Source organism: Camelus ferus, chromosome 12, assembly GCF_009834535.1.
Source record: "Camelus ferus isolate YT-003-E chromosome 12, BCGSAC_Cfer_1.0, whole genome shotgun sequence".
In the NCBI taxonomy this organism is placed as follows: Eukaryota; Metazoa; Chordata; class Mammalia; order Artiodactyla; family Camelidae; genus Camelus; species Camelus ferus.
This window is the reverse complement of record NC_045707.1, coordinates 16,007,120-16,034,652: the sequence shown is the minus strand read 5'-3', so window position 1 is coordinate 16,034,652 and position 27,533 is coordinate 16,007,120. Positions and strand designations below refer to the sequence as shown.

At 37.8% G+C, this 27,533-nt stretch overlaps 1 protein-coding gene across 4 annotated transcripts in view; it reads right to left on the bottom strand.

The window, feature by feature from the left end:
- Nucleotides 1-27,533, bottom strand: part of DIP2B (disco interacting protein 2 homolog B) — a 194,834-nt gene that overhangs the window by 43,424 nt on the left and 123,877 nt on the right. Inside the window, exons 5-16 of one of the 4 annotated variants that reach the window (XM_032492801.1) lie at nt 19,828-20,040; nt 16,863-17,018; nt 16,255-16,377; nt 12,489-12,686; nt 10,898-10,989; nt 8,925-9,035; nt 7,414-7,537; nt 6,690-6,799; nt 3,970-4,072; nt 2,789-2,853; nt 640-733; nt 36-155 (exon numbers count right to left, since the gene is read on the bottom strand). In XM_032492801.1, the coding sequence (XP_032348692.1) occupies nt 36-155; nt 640-733; nt 2,789-2,853; nt 3,970-4,072; nt 6,690-6,799; nt 7,414-7,537; nt 8,925-9,035; nt 10,898-10,989; nt 12,489-12,686; nt 16,255-16,377; nt 16,863-17,018; nt 19,828-20,040 (1,509 nt within the window). The remainder of the gene's footprint in view (nt 1-35; nt 156-639; nt 734-2,788; nt 2,854-3,969; nt 4,073-6,689; nt 6,800-7,413; nt 7,538-8,924; nt 9,036-10,897; nt 10,990-12,488; nt 12,687-16,254; nt 16,378-16,862; nt 17,019-19,827; nt 20,041-27,533) is intronic. The other 3 variants (XM_032492803.1, XM_032492802.1, XM_032492804.1) reach the window with 3 other exon arrangements.

Genomic DNA, 27,533 nt, shown 5'->3' with positions numbered 1-27,533 from the left:
CGGTATTCTCAGACCAACACTCTAGAAACACTCACAGGGATTAGCTCCATCAGTCACAATCAACATCCGGAGGGAACTCAAGCTCACGTCTCTTTGGTCCCGATGTGCCATCATCGCCCAGTGCAAGTCTCGGCATTTGACTAAAGCTACCTTGGCTACAAATGCAAAAGGGATAAAGTCAGCACACGTACACACACCACACTAGGGAGATATTTAATACACTGTAATAAACACATTTTTACTTATTTTAGAAATCAAGATTTTCACTTCGAGAAAATAAAAAAGGTTTCAAAGAAACGGTGCCAGGTGCTCTGAGGCAGCAGCTACTGACTGGACACACAACTGTTTGCCAACTGTGACCTGCAGGCAGGCCGCACATCCCAGCCAAGGAGGCTCTGAACACCAAAGACCCCAATAAATCTAACTCGAGGCTCAGATTCAGGCAGTCATCTCAATTTTTAAGAAGGGACACCAAGTGAGATCAACTAGACAACGTATCTAATTCTATAGTACCTCAACTCTAAAATCTGTCAAGGCACCAAGGCATAGAATTATGTTTCTAGAAGAGTAATTTGAAAATCCCTAAGATCTTAGTTCAAACAGTCACATAATTAAAGCTCAGATGCTGTGTGTAACTACCTTTGTGGGCATGTACTCTCTGGACCCAAGATAGAGGACAGGTCTTCATAACAGAGTAAGGTACACTAATTGTATGCATCTTATTCATTACATTCTGAAAAGCAAAGAAAGATAAAAAGCAATCAATACCTAAAACATACTTAGCATTTTAAGATTGAACTGGTATTTTGCTAACAATTTTAATCATGAAATACTTTCATACATGCTCTTTGAAAAAAATCTGAAATATTAACTATAAGGTAGAAGCCTTCCTTGCTACTTATTCTCAAACCTGGTTCCGTTCTTCCTCGTAGACAATCACTGTTATGAATCTGGAATGGACCTTCCCAGTCCTTTTTCTATATATTTACATATATATTTGTCCCCATAGAAACATAAAAGTATTTTTAACATAAAAGGCATCATACTATACGTATGTCTGCAACTTACTGTTTTTCACTTAAAATTGTTTTAAAGCTAAATCTATGCACATCAGTGTAAGAGAGCTACATAGTATTTTTGAACTGCTGCATAGTGTTCCATAGAATGACTATCCATAACTTATTTAGGCATTTCCCTATTACTTGCAATTTTTTTTTTTGCTACTACAAACAATGTTTCAAGGAACATATTTATACTCATTTTCCTGGGCACATGTGCAAGTGTTTCCTCAGGGTAGGTACCGAAAAGTGGTATTCCTGAGTCATAGGATATGCGCTTTTTAAATTTAACAGACAACTGCCAAGCTACCCTCTAATCTACATCATGTTCATGCTTGTCACATACCACACAGGGCTGGGTCTTACAAAGTCAGAAATGAAAGAGCCCCTGTTGCTTACAGGAGGTCCTGCCCAGACCTGTTAGGTGTTTGGGTAGATCAAGCGGAGTAACCTGAGGGGATCATGTCATTCGGTGTCTCTCCTGTCACCCAAACCAAACACACCCAGGAACCTCTGTCCGCCAAGGAGAGCCAGCTGGACAGAATGACTAAGTCTTGGTATTTAGACTGGCCATTTTATTAAACACCTAAGTGGCCCAAAGAGACCAAGATACCACTGCAAACCTCTTTCCTCCTCCCTCCCTCAAATTCAAATGTTGGTGACAAACTTCTGGACTTCAAGAATGGCATTTATAACTCATGCTTCACACATGTCCGTGTCTTGCTATGTGGATCACAGAGAGAAGATTCTAACTCCTTACAAGGGTTTGTTTTTTTTTTAACTTCTGATAAAAAACAAAACAGGAAGGGCTTCAGAAAAAAGCTAGAAAGTATGGGTGCTCAAGGAATCAGACTTTTACTAAGTTGAGTGGTCCTGTGGGAAAGGGGATCCTCCTCGTGCTCCCCATGCTTCACCGCCCAGTCTTTCTCAGACTCCCGCGATGAGCACGGAAGCTAGATGCGCTACTCTCAAAGGTCTTTTTCAACTCTAGGGTCTTGTAGCTCTTCTCTCTCCTAATCACCATGCTACATATGTAGCTTTTCCCACTTGATATGTCCCCTCTCTCTCTACTTCCACCTCCCAAATACCTCTATATGGCTACATCTTACCCATTTTTCAAAGTCCAACTCAACTGTCACCTCTTCCATAAAAACTGAGGCCACAGGTGGGAGGAACTCACCTTTCTCTAATTCCCTTGGCATGTTACCTGTTCCTCTGTCAGGAAAGCAGCCTGAACTACCCTGTGACTCTATTCTTTCCTGGTGGCATGGGGTCATTCAAGACATTTTGTCCAATGGAAAGGATTATTCACCACAGCTGTAAAGTTCTAACATATTTATGTAATTTTTTCTTCAGAAAAGAGAAGGGGTAAATCTCAAACATATGTTTTTAAATCATAAATAAATACATAATTATTCATAGATTTTTTTTAGGCTTTGCGTCATCATAGCAGATGTTTTTAAATTTTTTGATCCTAAGTTCTACTACATACTATTATGTGAAGGGTATGCCCAACCACACGATGAAGGAAAAAACAGAATTACATTCTCCTTAAAAAAAAAAAAAAATCCCATTTGTATCACAAAATCAAATTCCCCTGGAAAATATTACTGATCTTTTAGGGGCTTAACTTTCAAACAAGCACTGAGATGCTGTGGTTACACAGCATGCATAACGACTTGAATCGTAAGCACAATTTACACCAAAGGCCTTAATTCTGTACAGCTTACCGCAAACATGCCGTGCCACAGCCCAGCATCCTTCTTAAAGTCTAAAACATTTACTACTGTTTCCCCTAAAATAGAAAAAAACAGGAAAAAACACAAGGAAATCATCTTTAGTGTTAAATAGCAAAATTATACCACTTGCCTCTATTAAACAACTGACTGCTACTTTGAAAGAAATCACTAAAAGCTCTCAGGGTCTTCTGATTACTTGAGGGTCCCCACAAATTGGCTGGGGAACTGATCACAGGGTGACGTGGTCACAGAAGAAACAATGAGTCTGAAATTCCGTGACTTAGGCACTGTCTTCGAAAGATAGTAACTTTTTTCCTAATTACATAAGGAACACATGTTTATTTTAGAAACTTTGGAAGTTTCACAAACATATGTAAAAAATTATACTTCCTAGAGAAAATAAAGCATGTTGGTGTGTATACATATATATAATATCTACATACACGTACATATACTTTTAAGTACACTTAGAGACAGATATCTGACATAACAAAATTGGCATACACTGCTCTGTATCTATAATTTGTTTCCACTTGATATATTGAAACAATCTTTAATATTCAAGAACATAAGTTTTAATGCCTCAGAGTATATTAATTTATTTATAATTTAATCAACCATTTTCCTGACATTTCCAGACAAGAATGCTGCTCTATAATGAGCATGTATTAACTTGTTCCATTCTATGAAAGGAAAATAAAACACTAAAAAAAATTAATATTCTGAAGAACATTCTAAAGGATATAGTCATTGCACAATACATATCAGCACATTAAAAGTCCAACAATCCTGAATACTTTTTGTGTCTGACTTTGTGTTTTTTGGTAGCAGAAACTCTGACTCTAAATCCAAACATACAGCTGGTGGCAGCTCTACATACACAGGGAGATGGAGATACCTGACATTTTGCAGCTAATGAACACATGCTTTTAATTAGTTTTCTATTTCTGCACTCTAGAAATCATGCTTTACATATTTGGTTTGCCCAGAATTTTAGTTCCTTTAAATTACAGTGTATTTGTGAAAAAGAAGAAAGCAAAAGCAAGCCAAGAATGTGTCTTAGAACATTTCCCTCTGAATGTGGTCATTAACTGGAATCCAGTCACTGAGCACTGCTCGTAGTCACATATATCTGAGCTCACAATGTGGGCAGTCACAGGATGAAGTCTGACCTTCAGAATAATTGCAGGCCTGGGACAGAGCTTGGCAGTGAGACAACATTGCAAGGCGGGATACTGTAACTCCCATTACGCTCCCTTCTTTGCTTGTTTTATACTAGAAAAAAAAACCACAAAAAACAAAAACACAAGAAACAATTAAAGGGGTTATTTCAAATGACAGAACTAGAATCCAAAAAATGAAACCCAGAAAAGCCATGACAATGGGCTGAATTTAACATGTTTCATATAAGTATCTGAGGCTACGCACTTGGGCCCCAGACTCTAATCACGCAAAGATAGGACTGGGGAATGATAAAGCTCAACAAAAGTATGTGTCTTAAAAGCTTAATTAGTCATCAGTGTGAAGTGGCTGCTAAAGAAGCTAAAACAAACAAATGACCTAAGCTGCATTAACAGCACGGCATCAAGGGCAGAGCAAGCACGGCGGGCAGAGCTAAAGGTACATAAGCTGTGGTCCAGTCTACCAGCAGCTCCCAGCTGGGAGAGGACACCAAGCAATGCCTAGTCACTCCTACAAGTCAATCAGCTACGATTTTGCTTTTAACTTGATGTGTCATTCAAGTTGCTTTTCACCAAGATCCACCACGTTTTTATTGTTAAGTCAAAAGGACATATTCCATACCTTATCAGACCTTTCTGTAACATGTAATACCTCCTTTCTTGACACTCTCTCCTTCCTTGGCTTTTTTTTTGGGCCAGGGGAGATAATTAGGTTTGTTTATTTATTTATTTATTTATTTTTAGAGGGGGGTACTGGGGATTGAACCCAGGACCTTGTGCACGCTAAGCATGCGCTCTACAACTTGAGCTATACCCTCCCACCTCTCCTTTCTTGGCTTTTGTGATACCCTTCTTTCCTACTCATATTCTGATTCTCTTCCTACCCTTCACTTTCTCTGCCCATCCCTTGAATGTTGGCTTTCCCTGAAAGCTCTGTTCTTCCTCTTCTCTCTCACTTTATTCAATCAGGACACCACATTCCTGATGACTCCTGCTTCTCTTATCTTCAACCCAGACCTCTCTCCAGAGATCCACACTGAGTCAACTGTTTCCTCGAAACAACTTACAGTCCTGTGAAACCCAGTGTAGCCAACAGTTAATTATTCACCCCCACCCCTTGCCCAGGAAAACCCTTCTTGCTGTATTTTCTGTCTTAATGAAGGACGCCATCGTCTGCCCAGTTGCCCAAGTGAGAAACCTGATTGTCTTTCTAGCCTCCTCCCTCTCCAGAATCAGTCACTAAGTTCTGCTTCTCCTGCTTCCTTACTGTCTCTCAACTGCATCCACTTCTCCCCATCCCCATCACCATGAGTTGGAATAACTGTAAAAGCTCCCCATTTCCCCTCTTAACCCCACCAAACAGGTAAGTCTTTTAACAACATATTTATTCTTCTCTCTTCTGCTGATAACCCTTTAACAGCTCCCAATTACCCACAGGATACTTGACACTCACTAGCGATATTCTTTGGGTATTAAGAGGGTCCTAAGTGAAAACTGCAAGTTAATTCAGACTAGCAGAAGCCTGGAAATGTAGAGGACAGTAGTTCTACACGAGGCCAGAGAGCTAAGCAGGGACCACATAATGAAGGACCCTTCACCTTTCAGGAAGAACCAGTGAAGAAGACTGAGAAGGAGTGGTCAGTGAGGCAGGAGAAATAAGGGAAGGGAAGCCAGTGAGCAGTTTTAAGGAGGATGAAGTGTTGACCCATGTCATCACTGAGAGAGGATATGGGTTGAGAGCTGATCACTAAATTTGGTTTTTCAATAGCCTGTACTCCTCCTTGCGTCCAACATCAAACCTCTCAAAGCTACTGCCTTCTTTCTTTCCTCTTATAGCCAAAGTTTTCGCCACAGGGCTCCAGGTTGGGTGGATTTTTTCCACAAAGGCTTAAAAAATTTTTTTATTGATGTTACTCATTAATTTAGCAAACAGTTGGTGAGTATTTACTAATATGTCTCAAGCAACATGCAGAGTAGGCAAGGGTATAGCTTCTAGAGGTTTACAGATGTGAGTCTGATTCCCAGCTCAGCCATTTTTGAGTCAAGGTTTTAGACAAACCTTTGATTGGTGAGTCAAGTTAGTTTAAGCCTTAGATTCCTCATCTACAAAGCAGGTTTAATAACAAGCCCCCACTTCACAGGGTACTTACGAAGACTGAGTGAGATAATGCATTTAGAGCACTTGGCCTGCTGCCTGGTATGCAGTAGAGCTTAATTTCTCAACTGAATCATGCTACCAATCAATCAAGTTCCTGCACTAACCTTCCATACCAAGCCCTCTAGCCATCCATTTTTTCTTGCTCTTTTTCTTTTATCTCCTAAATTTGTTTTTTTACAAGCACAGCAATTTTCCCTTCTCATTTCTCCAGTCTCTTGCTTCCCACTGCACCACCCCTCAACCTCTGCCCTCAAAGCAGCAGAGAAATATGTCAGTAAATTATTTTTTAAATCTCTGAAATTCTCTAAGTCTTTTGTAACTTTCTTACATGGCAAAGATCAATTTCTCTGCTGTCTTTCTCTTAAATGTGTATTTATGTTAAAAATAATTAGAAGGTCCATTGTAAGGCATGTTACAAGCAAAAAGATGGAAATCTAATAAACTAGGAGGATCTACTGACATTAAAAGTGCAAAAAGTTAGTTTCATATTTTGTGAGATAGCAATCGAGGCCAGAGGAAAAGCCAGAATGTGTATCCTAGTCACAAGACTTACCTCAATGTATGCTGGTTCTGTACCAGCAGGTGAGATGTGGGGCTGCCAGTCTTTAGGTGGCTTTGAAAGGTACTTGGAATCTGTTACAACCCATTTGAGCCGGGGCCAACCTAAATCAAACCCAAAATAAAAATTGAGTTGCCTAAGCCATCAGGAAAGAAGTTCACAATGAACTGGTCATTTTAAATATCAAGAGACCAAATCAAGGTCATTTTACAATCAATAAAGTACTTTATTTTAATTAGTGTTCAGTGATAAAACACCAGACAAGTATACCTTCTTTCAAAAGCACAATCGTTCCACATGCTAATGCCAGGCCTTGACATTACCTCAACAACTGGGAGGTCCATTTGGCAGTGGAAGTCCACTGAGGTTACTGGTCTATCCTCTGTCTCTACATGTAGCATTTAGCTTTAGTGAACAGAGTGGTAGCTTTTCCAACCATCAGCATAAAGGTTAAGGGTGTGGGCTGTGGAATCAGATTTGGGTTCAAATCGCTGCTCTGCCATTTATTAGCTGTGACTTTGGGCAAGTTACTTAACCTCTCTGTGTCTCAGTTTCCTCACCTGTAAAACGGGGATAATAATGGTACCTACTTCATAAGGCTGTGAGAATTAAATAAGAAAACGTATGTTAAGTACTTAACTATTATTAAATTAAAACACTAATTAAAAGCACTCAGCTTTAACTTTCAACTCATAATTCAGGTACAAATATTACTAACCTTTAAACTGTACAATTTCTCCATTCTGGGTTTTTGGCAATCCCTTTAGACAAACTTCACTGGTAAGAGCTAAGGCAATACCACAGCTTCCTAGCAAGAAGCCAATCTGCTGCCCTCCAGCATCCTGTGGAGAAAAGATAATGAGCACCCCCAAGCCCAAAACCTGACACTCAGTAATGCTCTGGCACTTGTGTCATACATTCATGGACCCCCCTGATATCTGGCAACTGTCAAAATCCAGTGACAATATGTTCTTCTAAATAAATTCTACAGTACAATGATTTTGTGAGTGCAAATCAAATATTTTATTAATCTGACACTGCTAATCATGAATTCCACCAGCCAAATGTGACCATTTTATTCAAAGGCCAGCAATGCTCCTCTTTTAGATTAATCTCAGGCAAATGAAATAAAAGTGAACATGGTTAAAGTTGTCTTGACCGAGCAATACCCTCAAATCTCCAAAAGCAAAGAAATTTGGGTCAGAACAAAATAAATAATGTAAGTGGACATCAAATGTCCAGATTTACAACGACATGGTTATACCCAAGTCCATGTTATTCTATTTTAAAGGAGGTAGATTTAAGCCTTACAACAACAGCAAAGAAAAGACCAAAAGAAACAGCCTAAAGCATTTCCATTAAAATGTCATTTTAAAAGTGTCATTATGAAGCCACATAAGCACTGCCATCTTAATAATTTAAGAACCCTATGATTTCTGGCCAAGCTAAAGATACTATATCCCATCAACCAGAGTTTCAGGGATGTCACCAATTTGTCTTTTATTCTTTACAGAAAATATTTTTTTCTTGTAAATCCACAGTCTCCACCATATTTGTCTTCATCATCAATTCTCAATAATAAACTGTGTGAAAAAATTGGGTCAAATAGCTCATGAAGAAATCATTCAGTTAAACTTTGAAATTTGCTACATATGCTTCATTTCAGTAAGGCTGACGTGTTGTCAGAGGATATCCTATCCCCAGAATAGTAAGATGACGACACTGCATGGCCCTTTGACTTCATGGAAATTCTAGATGTTATGATACACTTAAGGGCAATCTCTTTACAAAAAGGTTTCACTTATTGTAAATGTGGATTACCTATAGACTCTGAAGAAAGAATATACTCTTTATAACTGGTAATCATTGACAAGTATGTCCCCAAGATTTTTAAGTGATACATAATACTATAAAAATTCTGCCTTAGTTGAAAATGCATTATTTTCATGAAACATAAATATTAATAAATAAATTTTCTACAACTTTCATGTGTTTAGAAAGTGAAGCTCAGTACTTAAGAAAATGGCCAGAATGTTTCTTTTTTTTCCCCCCTTTAATGGAGGCACTGGGGATTGAACCCAGGACCTCATGCACACCAAGTACACACTCTGTCATTGAGCTATATCCCCAATCCAGACTGATTCTTATGTTGTGACTGAGTTAACTGATCCAAGAACCCGATGCCCGCTATGTCACATCAGGCAGCGTTTCTCTTAAAGTCAGCGTTACCTTTCTGGTAAGAGGTACCTCTATAGGCACTGGAATCACTTCTGCCAGGAGACATCCATAAAAAGCCACCATAAACATGACTGGATCATTGTTAGGGTAAACCAGGGCCACCTAAAATGTATAATGCCATTCAATAACAGAGGAATAGAAACAGACTAATGCTTTCAATATCACTAAGTAATACACTTGTTTACGACATTTATCATGAACACAATAAATCACGCTATTTAATAGAGTAAAGAAAATTAAATTCTTGAGAAGGATGCACAAATCTAAAAAGATCTCTTGTCATTCCCAAGATTATACCATACACAATTTGGGGACTATAATGCAATTCATCATCATCACCATAAGAATTTTTTCCTTAATTCTACTGGCAATTTAGCAGTAAACAAGTGACCTTAAGTAAGAAGTTAATTACTTGTGAAATCTAAGAAAATTTACTCTAGTGCAAGGCTAAGCAATAACATAAATGTGACAGATCTCTCTAGACAGACTAGCATATTAAAGAATAAGCCTTATATCTCCTCTTGCAGAGAAGCAAGCAGAGAAGCACTGATTGACTCAATTGTCATCTTAGGGCAAATCTAAGGTTTCTTACTTTTTAATAAATAAATTCACTGCATTAATCCTCACTCACTTAACCAACAATGCATTTGGTGACAGGTGTAATAATGGCAAATACTGGCAGAAACTATTATGCATATAAAGTCAATTCATTTACAAAAGATAAACAGTGAAACCTCCATAATATGTTCAAACTTGTGATTTCACCTGTAATGCACCCTAGGGACAACTGACTCTTCCTAATTTACCCAAGAAATGCAAAAACACAGTCACTATCATTGTGGAATTTGATACTTGACTTGGATAGTCACAGATTAACATGTGAAACTTACTTATGTCTTTGGATTCTTATTTTCCCTTCTTTTGCTTTCAAATTCTCTTAACTCACTCCCAACATAAGTTCAATTCTGAACCTTCTAGAGTTCTAAAAGTTACTAACTCCACAAGACATTTAAACAACACATTTTCTCCCTGCCCACAAGTGTCCATGTTGTTAGGAAGACACAAAACTACCTTCTTACGGTTCAGGTGAAGATTAGGAAACACTCACGTATCATACTTATAAGTAAAAGCCATGCTTTAGATGCCTTTTGCCACAATGCAAAAGTATTTTTAAAAGGCTGGTTTAGGAGATTCTGTAATCATGAACCTAACTAAAAAGAATTCTGTTGTGGATGTAGTTGGTGTTTCATTCCACAATCTCAAATGAAAAGTCATGTTTGATGATTAGAAGTAATTATATTCAGAAAGAGGGAAAAAATCTTTAAATACTAGAAAAAATTTAATGTCACCTCCAATTAAAGAAGAAATTAATGATGCTAATTTGTTTCTTCTTAGAAGTAATTAAATCTCCCTCCATTTCTACATAAAACTCCAGAAAATTGTTTTAAAAAGTTTTTTTTAATTGAAGTATAGTTGATTTACAATGTTTCAGGTGTACAGCAAACTGATTCAGGTATACATACATACATACATATTATTTTTCAGAGTCTTTTCCATTATGATTTATTACAGGATATTGAAAACGGTTCTCTGTGCTATACAGTAGGACCTTGTAGTTTATCTTTGTTTTAGAAGTTTTATGGGGCATTTTTCAAGGAAAAAAAATCAAAGCATAAACCTGATTACTATTTTTGTTGTCTACTGAAATATTTATCTCCAAAAAGACTTAGGTTTCTTTTTATTTTCATTAGTACCTGAAGAGTTTACTGATTTGGAGCTACAAAAAGAGACATGTGAATATCCTTCAAACTATGAATGCCAGAATTATAACCTGGGTTGGGACCAAATCATTTTCATTTTTTAAGAGTAAGAGTTATATCAATTGTGCTGTTGTACATTAAAAATCCAGAATGTGCATGTTAGAAAATATAGCATCACCTCCCTAAAATAAAAAAACCAATTACCCTGTCTCCAGGTTTTAATACAGGTTCATTCTTGGTCCCCAGTTTATTAAGCAGTGTGTAGGCCAACTTTAAACTTCTGCTCCACAACTTTCCTGGGAAAAGAAAAGAAAATACTCATAGAAAAACATACGCCTACTTCAGCAGGAGGGCACTCAGTCCATCAGCACGTTGAATAGTGTAAGGGCCACTGGCAAATGACGCATTACACAAGCATCACCCCAACACAAAGAGAGGCCCTCTCCCATAAAGACTGCTTTACAGTCACACCAGTTTACGAAAGCCAGCCCCACCTTCAAGCCAAAAGAAAACATCGGGACCCCACTCTGATCTATAAAATATTTCAAATTCTTTCCTGAAGTAATCTGAGTGTCTTTAGAAATAATATGAGCTGCTGATATAAAGGGAAGGAAACCATTTTTTTTTAAATCACAGGACTGAAAATCAGAAGACTACTTCTTTCTAAGCTTTTTCTGAAGAACCACTTACATATATGGTATTAGATACTTGAAGTAAATGCAAAGCAGAAGTATGACTCAAATGACTGAGCATGCCATACCACTGATTTCAGTAAAAACAGATAATAAAATGGAAATTAACTATGTGAAACATGAATATATTCAAAGATGTTACATAAACATGTAAAGACTTGGCTAGCTGACTGCTTTCTCTAAGGGTTATATGGATGGGATTAATGTACAGCTTCTGAAATGAATGCTAAAGACTATTTTTGGGGGGAAAAGCCTATTCTTCCCCTCTTCCTGCTCCTTCCCCCCAACCACCCTCAGAAATTCTTATTTTAGATTATGAAGAAAGTAAAAGATAAATCATTTTATTTTGCATAGATATGTCAGTTTTACACACAACTCATTTAGAGGGGCAATGAAGAAGGAAACTCAGGTCAATCCGTACAATTCTTTACATAAAAACTATTTTTTCCTCTAAAATTATTCTCTCTTTAGGTCTATGGACAATGTATACCACCTGTGAAGGGAAAAAGGAATCTGCCTGAATAAACTAGTACAAAATCTCACAGCCAGGTTGAACCTATTCTTATTTTTAAAAAAGAAGTAATAAAAATAAACTTGCTTCAAAAATACATAAGGAAAAAATAAGTTATTTAAAAAATAAACACTTTAGCTGGGATGCAAAACTAAATGGAAAAGTACTGGTTCTCTGTTCATTATAGAATTTCATGCCTATTACATGCAAGAGGCAGGATGAAGTACGTGATAAAGATCTAAAAAGAAACCAATTTCAATTTTTAGATAAAATGACCTGATTTTTACCATACAGGATTAATCTTAACGTCTTCCTAAAATTTTCTCCTCATGTTTAAGTATCAGTGGATCTACAAAGTCTCTTTCTTCTTTTGGCTCTTTTAAATATTAGCTAGCTTGCAAGTCACTTTAGCAAAAGAAAATACTTGGCCAACAGTTGTACTTTGAACTTAGGATCCCATTTAAAATAATATAAAAGATCTACCGAAACACAATGACCAGTAACTGCTAAAACAGCAAGATAAAAACGTTACCCATGATAATCTGAAGAACTCTTAGGAGAAAAGGAAGGAGTCGGACCCTTGTAAACTCACCATAAGTAAGAGTGTAAACTGGTTTTCCCGTTACATCCAGTGCAGTCAGGCAGGGGCATTTTGCCTGAGTGGTGCCCCAGCGCTGCAGAGCAGACTCAAGAGCAGGTGGCCAGTTACAGATGACTCCTAATGGCTCTCCCTTCACAGGGGTCATCTGCCGTCCCTCTGGCTTGGGTTGGTTGGGGTCTGGCTGAGGTACTGTGCCCAAAAAACCCCAACAGGTTATGAGAACAAGATCTGAAGTAAGTACAAATACCAACTAACACAACTTAGGTCTCTAATCTCAAATATATTTCCCCTTTCCCTTCATCTTTATCTGGCTTAAACTCACTTGAGGAAAGGACAGCCTTAAAAACGGTAATCCACAAACTGGGCCGCCTTAATTTCATTTCCCCACATAACTGTAAAATCATATTTAATATATTTTATGCAACAAATTCTGACCCTTGACAAAGCAAATCATTGAATATACAAAAAAGCACAAAGCATAAAATTCCATTTAGCAATTTTACAATTTTTAGTAAATGTATTTTTAAATCTTTAGTTTGTGTCCAAATGTTAGACAGCCAGGTTCCACTCCACCAGGTTACATTTAATGAAAAAGCATTGAACTGTGAGTCAGAAGACCCAAGTTTACCTTCACTTTTTACTAACATGACTTTAGGGAAAATGAGTTACCTGAGCCTCATTTTCCCTCATCTGTAAAATGGAAATAGTAATTGTTTACAGCAGGGTCATTACTGGACTCAGGCAAGTAATGGGCATGAAAGACAAGGTTCCTTTTATGTCTCTCTATACCTTTGCACACATCTCATACGGCCCATCCCTCTGCCTCCTGATGAAGTTGTACTCATCCTTCTCAGGATGTAGCTTGAATGGTAAATTCCCCGGGAAGCCATCCCTGGTCATTCCTTCCTTAGTGTTCTCACACCATGTGCTAGTCCACCCTTACTAAAGCACTCAGGATGCACATGAACTTCTGTTACTGCACAAGTTTTTCTCCCCCTTAGACTGAGAGCTTTTCAAGAGATGACATGGTTCTTATTCCTCTTATTGCCTATAGTGCTTAATACATAATGGTTGCTCAATCAATGTCAATTAAATTGAACTGAACTTTGGGGACAAAAAAAAAGCACTAGATTACAAACATGGTCAATTCCAGAAACTGGAGGTGAATACTATTTCATGTTCTTTTGTCTAGACAAAACTAAAGTCCTCTTAATTTGTCTACAATAAGCAAGTATACAAACATTAAAAAGCAAAAGAAAGTCCTATATTTTCATAGCAGGAAAGATAATTTACATTCAGAACAAAAGGTCATTTATTTATTGAGTGCCAATTATGTGCACAGGATGTGATAAACATGAGAAGATAAATGCTGTGCATATCATTCTCTGAACAAACATCTACTGCTTCTAATAATGCCAGGTACACGGAGTACAGAGCCCACGCTCTCCAGGAGTACCTAGAGTGCAACGGGGACACACTCATACACACAGCTAAGTAAACATGGGCAGTGCGTGACCGAGATGTGCACAGAGAGGGCAGAAGAGGGCCATGCCAGCCAAGTGAGAGGACCGGGCCCCCACCTGGAGCGGGTAATGCCCGAGCCGAGTCTTCAAAGAAGGGTAGGAATCAGCGAGGTGAAGCGGGGATAAGAGAAGCAGCACAGAAGAGAGAATGGACAGGATGAGCAGCAGGTACTAGAATGGCAAATGAAATAGGAAATAAATTGTATTTTACAGCTCGATTTAAAGACAGGTTTGGGAAACTTACTTAGAATGTCTTCATTCATTTTTCCACTAATAAAAAACTAACGAAACAGTTTCACTTTCCAAGTCACTACCCTAGGTAAATAATATTTGCATATTCCCAGACCCTAAACCACCAGATTAAGTATAAAAATAAACACGGGTGATTCTAAATAAATTGTTTTGTTTTTGATGCAGTGGAAATGTTTATGCCAGTTATAAAATTCTGGTTTTTGAAGTGAAAAAAAAAAAAAAAAGTGAATGAAGGAATGCAAATGGCAGAATATCCTTTCTTATGGGTGAGTTGTGTTCCATTACATATATATGCTGCATCTTCTTTTATCCATTCATCTATTGATGTGCACTTAGGATGCTTCCCTATCTTGGCAATTATAAAGAATGTTGCTGTTAATAGCAGGGTGTATGTATCGTTTTGAATTAATTCTTATTTTTTGGTTGGCTTTATTCCTTTGATAACTATATAAGTTTAAAAAGCTAAAGCTCTAAATATTCTTAGAAACAATGAACAGTACGTATATGTAAATTTTAAAAATATTTGCAGTATATTGTGTATATATATTTACATGCAATATATTGTATATGTGCAAATTGTAACAATTCTACCTAATAAAACTGAAAAATGAAAAAATAAAAAATAAATAATTATTTTGTTTTATGGACAGACTATATATATGGTAGGCATAGCTCTGGTTATAAAACTCTGTACATTATTGCCGTCCACTAGGCCTCCACAATGCACACCCTGGAGCACAGTCTTCCACACTGTCAAAGACCTACGGGTGTTTTTTTTTCCTCCAAGGTAACTGTCATTCAAAAAAATAACTGTTGACTATTTAAAATTAGTAGAAAGCTGTTTATTCTGAATGAATGCAAATTGCTCAAGCATGATTTCTATTAAACCCTGACCTTCATCTGCCTAGTCAATACACAGTACTGAAAAGACTGAAGAGGCTATTGCTGGCATGGGCACCTTGAACATCAGTGCATCAAGAAAGATGTCCATAGTTCAATGAGTTTAGTGACTCCTAAAGGAACAGACATTCGTCTTAACCTCAGACGTCAGGCGGCTTGTTGCTTCTTAATGCACAAAGTGGGCTAAGACCAGATCAAGTCTACTAACATGCCTAGTTTCATTAACAAGTCTGATGTGATCAAAGCCTACTCTTAGTCTCAGGATGTAAAAATGGACTGCAAAGCTGCCAAGATTTAGTTCTTTTGACAAAAGCTTTTGTTAGCTCTAGTTGTCACTTAGCTTCCATAACTATCAAAAGGCCACCTTCAATTTCATCTATGCCTCCATACAGTCCCATCTCAATCCTTCCTATTAAATCCTAGACATTATGTTATTTTACCCATACATATTTTTAAAATAACTGAATGAATAAATCACTATTATCGCTTTCTCTAGTAAGCCTTCCCTAACTGGATGAAGCTGATTTCTTCCCTTCTCCAAACTGCCTGTATTAGTTGACATATATTTATTGGCTAAACTCAGTTTTTATCTGTAGCATTTATTTTAGCACCAGTCTAAACTGTAAAGAGCATACCAGAAGAAAGAAGCGACTATTTTCACGAAGCTTTTTCACTACCTACCATGTTAAAGCAGACATATGTATGTGTTGACTGACTGATTTAACAAAATGACCGGGTTGTATCAAAAAAGAATGGGGTCAAATCTGACATCTGTATTCTAGGATAATGCCAAATATAAATAATTTAAAAAATTACGTACTTATTCTAATTTCAAAGAGCATATTCCCACAGATATTTCTATGTTCCATAGCTATCTCCTTGTTTTCCTCACCCCTCGCTCTATTTTTCATCTGAGATCTAAAATATAAACGATCCTTAGGAAAAAAAAAAGCAGACAGCTGTGAACTCTTTCACCCCCAAAACAATGCCTTGTTCATCCTTAAGTCCTATAATACCTAACATGTAGTAACTGCTTAGGAAGCTTCTCCTTAAGGAGTATACATGTTTGGTATTGCTACTACTACCTTCCACAATTTCTTCAGAGTCATCCACAAAAAATTCTTTTAAGGGAGGCCTTTTGGGTCGTTTCAGAGTGTTGAGAAGCTGCTGGATTTTTGTGGATACTCTGCTACTGACAGGAACACCTATAAAGGAAAAAATCATAAGTTAAAATTTGATTTTAGGGGTATTTTAGTTCTTCAGTTCTCTTAGGAGTTTTTATTGCTAATGATGTTTGGCCTTTGTCCACAGTCTCATTCTATTTCATCTGGGCCAAACAGGTAGAAATATGCACACGACAAGTTTTATGACAATGAACAAATGTGGTGCTGTTATTAATACACTGTTTAAAGATTTATCTAACCTCCCTTTTCTCTCATAGCATTCTCTTCTTTTTCCATACTGTTTTTTCTTTCAAGATATCTTTTTGAAAGTACAGCCTAAGTCTGAACAAGTGTCAGTGCTGCTACAGGGCAGACTGTTGGAAAGAGGGAGCTCAAGAGGTCTTGTTTGAGTAGGTCAGCTGCAGTGTGGCTCTGTGACTGCTGGACGCCAGGCACTACTGTTTGTAATTTGAATTTTTTCAGCTTAACTAATATTCTCTATTTAGCTACCAAAAAGAGCTCCCTACCATCAGCTGTATCCATAAGGCTGGACCTGTTGGATCCTTTGTGCATGCCTTTAACTATCCCCGAGGGGGGCAGATCAATATTTGATGGGCGTATTGAGGAAGATGATGACGAAGAAGAGGTAGTTGTAGTGACGTCAGGGGGAGCAGAGAAATTCTCTAAGAGGGGAGAAAACAAAACTTAGAATTATATTACGTTACCAGTAAAAATAAGAACCTTTAAATCTTTTTTTTTTCTTTTTTGGTTTTTTGTTTTTTAACACAAAAGAAAACGACATGTACAGGGCATTAGCTCTTATAAAACAAACTTTTAAATCAATTCTATCAGCAAGACACAATGAGAGAGAAAGAAGTTAAGCCAGGGCATATTAGTTTTCTAAAATTACTATTTTTTGAGAACTTGAGTAGCCTTAGTAAGATCAAATCATGTATTGAATACTTCTCAAAAACCTTCTTTCCTACACAGAAAGTCTGGCAGAAATTCAATGTTATAAAAATAATCAAAATAAAATAAAAATTGCAAGTGACTTCAAAATGAAACCAAAGTATGATCATAATGGCTACAAATATTCTAGTCTCTTGAGCATCTCTTCATGTTTACGTTGGTTTATCCATAATATCTCTTCTTCCATTGGAGACAGAAATAGTGGCTTAGCAGTGGGTCGGATTGCTTAAGCTCCCAGATGAAGTCCACTTTTCAATTTTTTATAAAATAACCCAGGGGTAACTTGGGTCTACTTGACAGATAAAGTTCTTCCCTTGCTCTAAAAACATGATTAAAATGTTATCGGATTCTACTTCATATAGGGATTTTTTTTTTTAAGGGAGGGGCTGGGGATTGAAACCAGGACCTTGCACATGCTAAACACATGCTCTACCACTGAGCTATACCCAGCCACCCACCTTGTAGGAATTGTTAATGTAAAGAAACAATGAGATAAGTTGGAAGAGAGTCATTCAACAGGAATGTGTTACAAAAAACTTACGGGGAGCAAAAAAGAAGTGAGAAAAAGAAAGTTATAGGAAGCAAAATATACCATTTACAAGAAAAATGAAAAGCCATTCATAACTACAAAAAAGGGAAAAAACATAATATAAACAACTTCTAAAATCAATTGGGAGTTAAGGTTTCCATGTCCCCAAAGTCTGTAATTACTAGTTTAACAGTTTTTAAAGTTTTAAAAACTTTACTAGCACAAGTATACTGCAGTATATTCTTTCTGTAGGATAATGAGGTAACAAAGTATTAAATACAGACTTTTTTATTTGACCCAGAAATTCCCACTTAATAGGAATACATCCTAAGAGGAAATAATCAAACAAGTGCACAAAGTCATGTGTTAAAGGATGTTTCATTCTAGTATTCATAATAGCAAAAAACTGGATACTTGAATGTCCAAAAGAGGGGAACAGCTCAGGGCATAGCCAGAGTGGCATATTTTGAAATCATAAAAACAACAGTCTAATTATATATTAATGATATAAAAGATGTCTATAATACACTGCCAAGAAAAGCAGGTTATGAACACTGTATTTAGTATAATTTCATTTTTGTAAAAACAAAACCAAAACCTTCCATATTTATATACAAATAAAGTCTAGCAGGATATACATGACAGTGATAAGACTGAAGGGTTAGCCACAGAAAGTGGGTTTACAGGTTATTTTTCTTTTATCTGTATTTTCAAGTTTTTCTATTAGAAACATGAAGTGCTTATTAGGGCAAACATCCGAAAGGCAACAATGTTGGATAAAATGTTTCTGTGAGTACCTAAACCACTTAAGTTTTCAGAGTTGAGGCAATATGAGATATGAAGTCAGATGAAATCATCTTGCTAAAAAAATTCAGATAAAGTTAACTGGGTATCAGGACAGTATTTTTAACAAATGAAACTGCTTTTAGACAAATGTGGGGATGAACCCTGACTCCACCATGGCCCTGATGCCCGCCCTCCCAAAAGAAGAGGTGGTGAGCATGCTCATCTGCAGCTGCTCTGGGAGGTTCAGTCAACCAAGGGCAGAGCTGAGAGCAGAGGACAAGTCATTAGCTGCTGGCACTTGGCCTTGTAATGTGGGCAAGCATATCCTCAAGGCAGCTATTTTCTAAAAAATTACAGGCTTGCATTCAAAGCCTTCCAAGTTTTTCTTTTCAGAAATCAATTAACAGAATAAAGATATATATAAGGTGATACAGAAAGGTCACTGATATAAAAATTAAAACACCAAAATGCAAATGATTGTCAATAAAAAAGGAAAAACCATCACAGACACATGATGTTCATATACATCACTTAATGCTATGTGTACCAACCAATGAAGCAAAAACAGAGATCTGAGGTATATCTTTATCTGCAGATGTCACAGACTCTTAAAATACAAACACACACATACAAACATAAAGCAGAGCCAAGCAAAAGCTATACTCCATACAGGAGCACCAGCAGCAGGGAGCAGCTCACACAGCACCAACATTCTCAGCCTGCACACTCCAGTTGCAGCAATAGCACAGCAGCAAGGACAATAAATCCAGTCTTTATGCTGAAGACACAAGGGTCTCAATGACATTGTCTTAGTTCAGAATTTGCTCAGGTTTGATGTTTTTCTGTTAAAGAGGATGCAGACAACAATCCTGGGAAAATCTAAAATGTTACACCTTTTAACTGATAGAATATTTTCCAACAGGGATAAACCGTGCTAAGACTGGTGTTATATCCTGCAGCTTGAGCATTGCTTATGGAAATAGCTATGGCTTCAGGTGGGCAACACTATGCACCAATAATGCAGACACTCTCTATCATTCCAAATGTACTGCTGGTGTTTCCTTCTTTGCTCATTAACTGTCATGTTCTTTCTCATTCTGTTTTTTTAGACCACTCTGAAAAACCTAATACAAATCATAGACTATTTCCTGGATGCTGGGAGCCAAACGGAACATAATTTGAGCTTCTGAGGTAGATCCAGCTCCTACCTATTCGAGTATTGGCAAATACATCAGCTAGAGACCCACTGGTTCCTTTGACCTCTCCATGGGACAGCGTAGAAGATGCAGATGAAGAAGTGGACGATCCCTGAATTGAACGGTTGATCCAGGACTCAGGATTCTGTAAGCTCTGTTGCAAGGCAGCAGAGAGCGCAGCTTGGCGTCTCAGAGAGCCCTCATCCTCAGAGGCCGAAGACGTGTCTGTGTGGAATTAGAAAAAAAGAAGTTCTCGATCCTGCCTACAACAGAGACCTTTCATATCTTTCTCATTGATCACACATTCAATTGGACAGCAGCAAAACATTCATATTCTTAAGGTAGATTAATATGTAAAGTTTCTTAAGAATCTCAAGGAAAGATTTATGAACCAAAGCCTGCAAAAATAAAATAAAACAGCTGAAATCTAGAGGTAATTTGAAGCCCTTTTAAAAAACCCCTTACAGACCATTTAAACTTCATTATTTTTCTGTTCTGAGCTTAATCAGTATCTAAATTCTTCTGGCTTATTCCTTATGTTCAAATAGCACTGAAGTGCTTCTATATCTTCCTCAGCCTCTATTAGAGAACTCTGTGATAGGCTCCTACACTGATTTTGACAAGTATGTATTAGTGTCTACTTAAAAGCAAATGATCTTATATTGGATATATAAAAACTCATTTTTGGTAACAACAGCTAAAGTGCCAAATAGTGAACTAGGTGTTGAGGAACTGATGTGGAGTAAGAAACAGTGCTCAGCCTGGAGGCAGCTATGGTTTTAGGGGAAAAGCTAGCCAGTCACAGGGCACAGGTCAGCTCTCCAAATGTGACTGGAGAGGACGGAGATCTGTATGTTTCCCAGTCAGAGAAAACTGAGAAATTCACTGAGGACTGAATTTAGACTGGCTCTGACTTCAGGAAAGCAAGGCCTAAATTAGAAAAGCATGTTGAAAAAAATAAAAAAGAAAGGTTCAACCAAATATAGGATAACCAAGGGAAGCAGAAGTCAGGAATTTATTTCAGGGCTCTGAGCTTACAAGGCACACAAGTTAGAGCGGCATTTGGTCTGATGTGAGACATTCTTCTAATGATTTTGGGGGTTATAATTTATGGCCTGTGGATTGAATTTCTTTCATTTTTTTAAAATCAAATATTCTGTGGTTAGTCTGGCTGAACACCTCCCTCTAACTCAGGTGAAACTGTTGGTCCATGTTCTACTTTGGTTCAGAGAGCCAAAGAGATAACTAACAGGGCTAGAACACTGCTAGCAGCTGACGACGGAAATTTGAACAACAAAAGACTAATTTAACCTAGAAGTCAAATTCTGCAGATCCAGAATAAGACAGAAAGTTAAAATAATAACTATATCCTTGCTTCCTGCTCTGAACTGCCTAAGACTTATTATCTCATATTGAAGGTGATCTGAGGCCCAAGACTGTTTTCTGTTTGTTTCTTTGTCTTTTAAACAACGTACTACTTAAGTACAATATGTGCCAGGAACCATGTCAGGTTCTGGGCATTCTTAGATGTATGAACTCCTATGAGACAGTAAATGCCCTGAAAAGGTGTACCATCTGGTACAGGAGATACAAAACTCCTCATACTATTCCACACGAATACAACAGATGCTAAGAAATGGGGTAATAAGCAAAGGGTTTCACAGGATGGGTACCAATCTCAGTCAGGGATTTCAGATACTTCTTTGTAAATGGAGCAGACTTTGAAGAGGTAAGGGGCAAAAGATAGATGAGGCTGGAGAGGTAAACAGTGACCAGACCCCAAAGGGATAAAGCAATGAGGTGCTTGAAAGGGGACAGAGATCTATAATCAAAAGGAGGGTGATAAAAGGAAAATACAGAGAAAGAAAAGTAACAGCATCTGTAACCTTTTACTTAAGGAAAGCATTTTTGCATAATTTCCAGGAAATATTCTAACATTTCAACTGTACCTTAGGAAGCAGAGAATTCTGTCTTTGCAAACATGCTTTGAAAAAAAAAAGTGTGTGTGCAGGAAATGGGACAGGTGAATCTGACCCTAAGAACAAAGTATTTTCAGGATAATATATCTCAAGATCCCAAAGACTCCTGGGTTTACAGGCTGTCTTCATTGCATCATTTATTTTAATCTGTGTAAGTCTAAAATCAGAATAACCCAATTTAAAAAAGATAGTAAAACTAGTATTTTCATGATTAAGTTTATGGAAAATTGGCTTCATTACATTTCTATATTGGATCAATTATGTAATTAGGCATATTGTTTCAATTCAATTACCTCATTTGCCTGTCAGTCCTCCTCAAGAGTGTTTAGTGACTACAACTGTGGGCTTAGTGTAGTGGAAAAAACATGGATTTGGTGTCCTCCTTCTATTCGCACGCTGGGGCTCACCACTTCCTAGCTATGTGACTTAAGGCCAAAATTCCTCACCCGAGAAGGCTGTTTGCTTGTCTGTCCATTCAACAAATACTACTAAGCACTACACTAGTTGGTAGGAGTAAAATGGTAAGCAAGGAGACACAGTCCCTACTCTAACAGGACTTAGAATCTTACAGGAATTTAGAGCAGGCATCCAAGGAAGGGAGACCTCAACCAAGGCTGGAAGGGTGGGCAGGGATTACTTAGGAGGGGCACAGAGGCGGGGAGAGAGACCAGTCAGACAGAGGAACAGAATGTGAGAAAGCTTGGAAGGGACAGAAAACAAAGCACATTTGAGGGTCTGAAAAAAAGGAGACGAGCCGAAGCACAGGATGCAAAACTGGCTGTGCTGAAAGATGAGGCTGGATGAGTAGACAGCAATGTGTTATTAGGGGCCATGTCGGTCATGCTAAGGAAACTCGCCTTTGTGCACATGGCTGTGGGTGGCCACGAGACAAGGTACAGAAAGCACCCCCAGCAGTGCTGGCATACAGCAGTTGGCCAATAAACATGAGGCCCTCTTCTCCCCTGAAAAACCCACCCTATGTTACCTCACAGACACAAAACTGTGGCTGTGCAAAGCTTATAGCTGATCACGTGTTAAGATCACACAAACTGTAAGCACTGCTTTAGGACTCTTTTTAAAAATAAAATCGAGCCCCCCTTAAATATTCATACATTTATTTGGCAGCTTTTTAAAAAAGTAACTGTCACCCAGGAAATTGCTATGGATTAGCAGAAAACTGGGCAATACTGAATTAATATTAATAGAAATAAAGTTATCATTTTCCCACTGATTCTGCTCTGGTTGAACAGGAACTCACAACTCATCTATCATAAACAAAGTCCCTTGCCTAACCTCTCATATATGTTGAATATAATAGGTCTACACAACAGAAAACAATTTTGGAAACATTTTTTGCCCTTCAGTTTATAACTGCTGTGATTTTAACACAGCACCATTAAATGTTGATCACCAGAAGCCTAAAATCCATTAATAACCAATTAGGAAACTAAACAATTAGTCTGTGGATTTTAAGGAAAGAAAGATCCTGAATTTGCTATCTGTTCTTAACTGCTGTAGCACTTTAAGTCTTTAGCCATTTGTGGAAATGATTTGTGGAAATGATTCTCCTCTTCTTGGTAGAAAACATATCTATTACATCTAAAAATGTTCATCTTAAAATTTAAAATGCCTACCCTATTATCTATCCATTCCACTCCTGGGTATCTGCCTAAGAGAAATGAAAGCATTTATCTATACAAGGACTTGTACATGAATGTTCATAGGCGCTTTATTTGTAATAGCTAAAAATTAGGATCAACCCAAATGTCTATCAACAACTGAAAGGATTAGCAAATTGTGGTATATCTTTATGCTGGAATACCACTGGACAATGAAAAGGAATTAATTACTGATACACACAACAACATGGATGAATCCCAATATAATTATGCTGAGTTAAAGAAGCCAGACCGGGGGGGGGGGGGGGGAGCAGGTGGGGGAGGGGGAGGAAGACGTATAACTGTGTGATTCTATTTACATGAAAATATGAAATTCTAGAAAATGCAAACAAATGTGTAGTGACAGAAAACAGATTAGTGGTTACCTCGTGGGGATGGGGAGAGTTGAGATTAAAAGGAAATTATGAAGCAACTTCTAGATGGTGACAGATATGTTCATTATCTTAATTGTGGTGATGATTTCACAGTTTTGCTATGTCAAACTTAGCAAAGTACATGCTTTAAATATGTTCAGTTTATTGTATGTTGATTAGAATTCAATAAAGCTGGTTTCAAAAGATTTATAGGGGTGAAAATGATGCCCTGGTTAAAGGACGGTAACATCTGAGGGTCAGTCAATACAACCGGAGGGTGTATGGTGCAAGCTGAACAGGTTTCTGGAAGATGGTGCCTGCCACTGGGTTCTGACAGTTGTCACCCGAATTAGACCCAAACACCAGCTTAGAACAGCAGGTAAGTCAAGATTCACTGAAAGAAAGATCTCACCCTAACAACTACTGCAAAATATGCCCCATAAACTAGGTCAGGAAATGTTTGAGCTTCAAAGAACAAAGGAAATAACCACTAGGACAATTAGTGTACAATATTCTGGAGCCCAAGAGAAGAAATTTTTGCATGTTATTTGTGTGGGTTGGGTGGGAAGGAGCGGTATCAGGCAGGTGGGTCAGGGGAATTAAGGACCTTCAGAACCTTCAAGAGAGGCAAAAGAAATTTCTATGTAGGCAAAGAAAGAATCGGAAGCTTAGGAAGGAAAAGCCTTAGGGACTCAAGAAGGGGCACCCTTAGCATGAAAGCACACCTGGAAGAGAATATTAAAAGGTTAGTCCTGGAAGTAGGCCATTCTGAATCTATCTTGGGCTACAAATTCTGAGCAGCTTAATCTAGCACTAAACTCAACCAGGGTGGGTACTGATTCACCAGACAAGGATTACGGAGATTTTTAGAACTACCCAAGAGATTTTTTTAGCATCTCACACTAATCTGTGTGCATAGAGAGCTGGTTGGGGCTAAAAATCACCACATATACCCTAATCAGCAAACGCCCATGAGTGGCCTGACCATTAATATTCAAAGTGGGATACTGATGAGAGAAGGGGCGCTCATTACTCCAGGGTCATTCTACTATAAGGGGTCTCCAAACACTGTTTTTCTGGGTATTGTCCCACGTCTATGAAAAATATTACACAAAATTAATATTACAAGTAATCCTGGGGTGAGATTAGATTTTTTAAAACCTTTGTGTCTACTTGAAAAGTTAGATCAAACATGCAACAACTGTTAGAGCTCCAAAATCAACAGAAAACACTTACTTGACAGTATGGCAGAATGACAGGCAGTATGTCAAGTGGTTTAGAGAAGAGGCTTTTAAAGTCAGACTGCTCTGAACTCCCATCTTAGCTCTGCCGCCAATAGCTGTTGGGCAAATCAGTTCTTATGGGTCTTAATTCTACTGTTTGCTGTTGTTTTTCTATTGATTCTTTCTCACGGTGTTTTCTATTTTTGTAGTTCCTCACAAAATTCAGTGGATCTTTACCTGTGGGATTCCTAAGTCCCTGTGTTGAGGTTGCATCTTTTCAGAAACCACTTGTGCCCAAGGACCAATTTCTAACGTTAGTTAGACCGCTTTCTAATGTTAGTTCTTACCAGGCAGGACACTGAAATTCAGATCTTGTACCCACTGATCACAAATTCTTAGGGAAGGTCCCTGCCCACATTATTCCAACAGGCAAGCTTTTTTTGACAAGGTCTTCTTTGCCAGCAGGTTAATTTTTTCTAGTTTCCCCTTTTGCTGAAGCTGTGAGCCCCTCTAGGGATCTCAATTCCAGCTTCTAACCTTGTATAGGTCCAAGGTTTTATCTTTTCCACCCTTATAGTAATTAAAACTTAGGCCTCTTGTTTACTGCCTCCCCTCTTTCCCCAGGGCAGCCAAAGCCAGCCCCATCTTACCACACTGATTTTCAGTGATCATTCTCTTACCCTCTTCCTCCTTTGTATAGACAAGGAAGCTGATTATAGTCTATTTACCATTTCTAAAGAAAAATGTTCTTTCTCCTGTTTCTAGGAGACAGTTTTCAGGTTATCTAACTGACGACACAACTGCAAATAGAAATCTGGGCAACTTACTGAGCCTCGCTAAACCTGTTTTCTCATCTGTAAAATGGGACAGTGGATTGTTGAGTAAACAAATAATGAAAAATGTATGTTAAGCACTTAGCCCTTTGACTAGTACACAGAGGTACTCAAGAAATGCTAACTATGAAATTACTTTTATTGGCAAACCTTAAATTTTATAATCACCCATTGAAATAAACAAATTCAATCTGACAGAGTGGGTTTTTATTGCGCTTTGACTTAAAGACTATAGAATACTAATCTTCCAAGTAATTATGGAGCGTAACCCATACTGATAATGAAAGTATGTTGTTAAAAAAATCCAAATCTATTAATTAGAGCACATTTATAGACTTCTGATTTGCTACCTCTATTTACTTTGTGGTTTTAACTAAAATTAGAATATCTGGGGAAAACTCCCCAGGTTGGTAACTGAGACAAGTATTCTCTTTTAAGTTCAAATTTACTGACTAATACATGTTTTGGACTATAAGCTCTCAGAATGCAATAGCTATTCAGTGTGTTTGGAATAATACCCACTCTAGTACCTTGCATACAGGAGTATCTGTTAAGTAAAAGAGGACTTCCCAAACATGACACTTAAGTAAAAAATAAAACCAAGAAACTTGAGTCTGACATATAATTGCTGTATGACCTGGGGCAAATCACTTAGTGACTATCACCTGTTTGTTTCCTCGTCTCTAAAGAAATCTGGCCTTCCTACTTCACACACTGGTTACTTATGAGGAACAAATTAGCAGGGCATCTATAGGTATATGGAAGTCCTCTGTATACTACAATGTACTATAATTCAGTAGAGTACTGTCAAAGTGTGTTAAAAACGTAACAATATCCTAGTCTGTTCATGGGCATCATTTTCAGAGAGAAACATGGAGAGGTATATTTCTCCTTGTCCAGTCCTATGAATTACTACTGTAGTCATTTTCAGGCAGGGCCCTCTGTGAGACAGCACTCTAAATTCAAACTTCATTCAACACAAGCCAGTCAAAGTAGCTTACTGTGTTTTGGGGTCATTATGTGGTCTATCTGGTCATCTGTGTACCCTCAAAATGCAGCGTAGGGTGAGCCTACATGGGTGCAGAAAAAGCTTAGAGGGGAAAAAAAATGTATGCTGTAGTTTTTGCATTGTGTTTATCCGTATGAATGAGTAACAGCGTTACACAAAGAACCCCTACAAAGAGCTGAGGTAATTGCCTCATGACATTAGTAAATGATTTCAGCACATAAAGAGAACTGGATGGCAGTAATTCAAGCAGTTTAAAAGGCTCTGAAAAAGGCCACAGGCACTAAAAGAACCATAGATTGCTACCAACTTGGAGAATTTAAATTTTCCAATCCACGAGACAGAAATTAGTGTATATATAAATAAGCAAATTTTAGATTGACTACCATTTTATTATTTGAGAAGGATTTATGAACAAAAGACAAATTATCTCTCAAGCTAACAATTTACCATATCTCCCAGACTACATGATACTACGAATAAAGCCAAGATTTATGACATATTTTGCTCCTTTTATCCTTTTTATTAAATCCCTCTAAAAACAGCTCTAAACCTTCACCAATTCAGTAATTCTGACAGTCATGTGTGTGTGTGTGGGGGGGTTCCCAAAGAAGCCAACTGGCCGGGGCACTCCAGCAGGTACCT